The sequence below is a fragment of the Procambarus clarkii genome, chromosome 8, assembly GCF_040958095.1.
Source record: "Procambarus clarkii isolate CNS0578487 chromosome 8, FALCON_Pclarkii_2.0, whole genome shotgun sequence".
Lineage (NCBI taxonomy): Eukaryota > Metazoa > Arthropoda > Malacostraca > Decapoda > Cambaridae > Procambarus > Procambarus clarkii.
The window spans coordinates 46992563-46996596 of NC_091157.1; the positions used below are offsets into that span (position 1 = coordinate 46992563).

Sequence of the window (4034 nt, forward strand, 5' to 3'; positions counted from 1 at the left end):
GCGTGCTTCTCTAGTTCCTAGGAGTGTCTCCTATGCCTTATCATGTCAGCTGCGTTTTGACAGTCTTGAAAGATGCAGTGTATTGAAAGACGTAGTCTGTTGAATACTCTCTGCCTTGTCCAATTGCTGTCATGATGTCTAATAATTGTTTATCAGGCATGTTAGACATGATTTTCCTTGGTGCTTATTTACCAATCTAATTGTATTGATATTTTCCATGAGAAAATATTCTTTAAATATATATAAAATATATCTTTAAAATATATATATAAAATATATCTTTAAATATACCCCCTTTATTCTTTCAAGAACTGATTTTTTCTCAGAAATATTTCTTTAAGTGTCTATATTTTACTCCAAACCACACACTAGAAAGTGAAGGGACGACGACGTTTCGGTCCGTCCTGGACCATTCTCACAATCGACTTGAGTCCAGGACGTACCGAAACGTCGTCGTCCCTTCACTTTCTAGTGTGTGGTTTGGTCAACATATTTCAGCCACGTTATAATGACTCCTAGTCTTTACTCATCATCTTTGTGGTTTCATTCAGAATGTAAGTTTTGATCTCATTCTGCTTGATATTAATATTGCTCTTTCAAAAGCCTGGTGTAGGCTAAGATGATATTATATTCTTGCGTGGGTGTCTTACCGTCTACAAGGTTGTTATGTCTCACTACCTTGACTGTCTCTCGTATATACCCCTTTAATTTTATTCGGATGATTGAATTTAAAGTCACATAGAAAGGCTAATAGTATTAATATTCAGGATTAATTTTAAAATGTCCATCACCACCACCTTTCTGCCCCAATCTCTGGTTTAAATTCATCACTGTGTCATTTTGATGTTTTTTTCGTGTCCTCATTCACTATGCCAGGCTTCGCCTCACAGGCTCTGTCTCTGTTCAACTTCATTGTTTGATATTCCATGCATTTGTTTACAGCGCTCTGCAAGATTATTTGCAATACAATCACTGAATTGGGATTTTAGGAGGATCTGGTGGCAGGGTTGAAGCTTTGTGTATATACCCGGGTTATAAGATGAGATTGTAGGACGGATTTTAGGTTAGTTGGAGAGCAACCTAGGAGAGAGTAGAGTGGGAATGACAGGAGGACTGTGGGGGGGTAATAGGGGGAGATATAATGGGTTAAGTGATGGGTGTCGAGGGTTGCTTGAATAGGGGGAAGGCGGCGATGGAAATGGGTGAAATGGTAGAGGCAAGGCAGTGGTGGGCTGGATCAGGTGGTTGTGGAACTTGGGAATCAAGATTGGTGAAGGATAATGGAGCGTCCACGGAAGGTTAATTGTGAAGAAGAACTTGGGGCATGGTTTAAGATGAATATGATGAGATACGAGAAGAGAGATTCCTGGGAGAGAGGGGAGAGAAGGATAGTAGAGGCATGAATAAGGAATAACGGAGGATGGGTTAGGAATCCAGCTAGGTGGGTTTAGGGCTGCTGGTAAAGGGTAGATGTGGAGTGGATTTAGGGTACTAAGTGGTGACAGAAAAATCCACATTGGTGATAGGTGGGTTATCGATTGTTAGTGGGTGAATGGAACTGAAAGTGGGTTAGGGTACTACACATGTAGGCTGAATGAAGGGAATTGTTCAAGGAAGGTGAAGTATTTTTACCCACAGGTAAGGTGAATAAATGGTCTCAGCTCGGAAGAGATTCGACATAGGAAAAGAAGTAAAAAAAAAAGAGAGTTTGTTGATTTTGGGGATAATATATGGAAATAGCGGTGCATGAAACGGTGAAGAGGATTGAGTAGGTCTACCGCTGTGTCAAAATCATCAAGCCGTCCAATGGCATCGAACCAGCGTCCCTCAGCCCCTCAGGCACTAACACACACTAGCGACTGTGGGCTCAATACCACCGTATAGCTCAAACATTTTCTCATAGATGGCGTTGTTGTGATTTCATTGAGTAAACTGCTGTTATGGAGAGAGTGCGAAAAGCTTGTGACATGGAGTTTTTGTGCGAAAAGCTTGGGCTTTTCGCACCAAAAGCGAAAAGCTTGAAGCGAAAAGCTGGCGACATAGAGTTTTGAAGAACCAGAAGTGAGAGTAAAAGGGAGAGGGGGTGATGATGGTAGTGGCCTGGTGATAAGAGTTTAAGTCAGATCTCGTAAAGAGGAAATTGGAGGAAAGGGTGAAGTAAGGGAATGGAGGAAGGGGTGAGGCAAGAAAATGGTGAAAGGAGGGACATAAGACAATGGATTAAATAAGAAATAAAACACTAGTTGCTTGAAACTCAGCAATTAGGCTCGATTATCATTCTGTAGATCATTCAACTTACCTCCCTGACACTTATATTAATGAAACTCTGAGCTAATAACAGCAGAACGACTTTAGTAATTACATTTAAGTAATTTATATATTATCGTGACCCTTGTGACCCCTGGTATTGATGCACACACGTACTCACCTACTATTGCTTGGGTTGTTGAGCTTCGGCTCTTTGGTCCCACCTCTCAACTGCTAATCAACTGGTGTACAGGTTCCTGAGCTTATTGAGCTCTATCATATCTACACCTGAAACTGTGTATAGAGTCAGCCTCCACCACATCACTTCCTGGAAGTGAAGGGATGGTGGCAGCTGGAAATACTGGATGCAGGATCCTAACGCTCACTTCCTCAAAGACATATAATTGAGTATACTACTCAATTACCGGACTACTACTACTATACTATACTACTATACTATACTATACTATACTATACTATACTACTCAACTACCGGACAAAAACAGAGTGACAACCTTACAAAAAAGTGACAACTGGACAAACAAAGACTAACTACCGGACAAAAAAGACTGACTACCGGACAAAAAAGACTGACTACCGGACAAAAAAGACTGACTACCGGACAAAAAAGACTGACTACCGGACAAAAAAGACTGACTACCGGACAAAAAAGACTGACTACCGGACAAAAAAGACTGACTACCGGACAAAAAAGACTAACTACCGAACAAAAAAGACTGACTACCGGACAAAAAAGACTAACTACCGGACAAAAAAGACTGACTACCGGACAAAAAAGACTGACAACCGGACAAAAAAGACTGACTACCGGACCAAAAAAGACTAACTACCGGACAAAAAAGACTGACTACCGGACAAAAAAGACTGACTACCGGACAAAAAAGACTGACTACCGGACAAAAAAGACTGACTACCGGACAAAAAAGACTGACTACCGGACAAAAAAGACTGACTACCGGACCAAAAAAGATTAACTACCGGACCAAAAAAGACTGACTACCGGACAAAAAAGACTGACTACCGGACAAAAAAGACTAACTACCGGACAAAAAAGACTAACTACCGGACCAAAAAAGACTGACTACCGGACAAAAAAGACTGACTACCGGACAAAAAAGACTGACTACCGGACAAAAAAGACTGGCTACCGGACAAAAAAGACTGACTACCGGACAAAAAAAGACTGACTACCGGACCAAAAGCCATAAATAATACCAGTGGTCACTAACCCACAAGAGTACACGTGCCCCGTTGGTAATAAAACCGGTTTAGGAAACCTCTGATGTTCTGTTGCCATTGACCATAAACGGAGAGTAACTGTGTAAACAAGAATAGCCACCTTGATCAGGGTCATCTAAATTTAGGTGGAGAAACTCCTTTATGTATGTTTCAAGGCCTTATTGAAGTTAAATGCTCTCTACTAAGTCCTCCTTAGAAAAAGTATTAGACTTTCTGCAAAATTCAAATCTTTTGTGAAAAATCTCATTTAATGTTTACAGCTTAAAAGAGTGGAGATATTATATATTTTTACCTGTACTGACTTTGTACAATTTGAAGATCCCAAATTGAGAGAATTATCTCTCAATTTTGGACTGTCCGCAAGTTTTAATTTAGTTAACGTTCGAGAATGTGGATTCACAGTTATAATTGGTATATATATATACATATACATATATATATATATATATATATATATATATATATATATATATATATATATATATATATACATATATATATATATATATATATATATATATATATAT

At 39.4% G+C, this 4034-nt stretch overlaps 1 protein-coding gene across 1 annotated transcript; it reads left to right on the forward strand.

Moving 5' to 3' along the window:
• The first annotated feature begins 1192 nt into the window (after window positions 1–1192).
• LOC138361035 (uncharacterized) lies at window positions 1193–3094 on the forward strand. Its single transcript, XM_069320505.1, has 2 exons — window positions 1193–1298; window positions 2775–3094. Exons 1-2 carry the CDS (start codon window positions 1193–1195, stop codon window positions 3092–3094), a joined length of 426 nt encoding a protein of 141 aa, XP_069176606.1.
• The last annotated feature ends 940 nt before the right edge of the window (window positions 3095–4034 follow it).

Bases quoted from the DNA above. Each gene is read 5' to 3' on its own strand.
- LOC138361035 (XM_069320505.1), top strand. From the start codon at position 1,193: ATGGAAATGGGTGAAATGGTAGAGGCAAGGCAGTGGTGGGCTGGATCA. The intron at 1,299-2,774 runs GTTAATTGTGAA...CTTACAAAAAAG, and splicing joins TAATGGAGCGTCCACGGAAG to TGACAACTGGACAAACAAAG.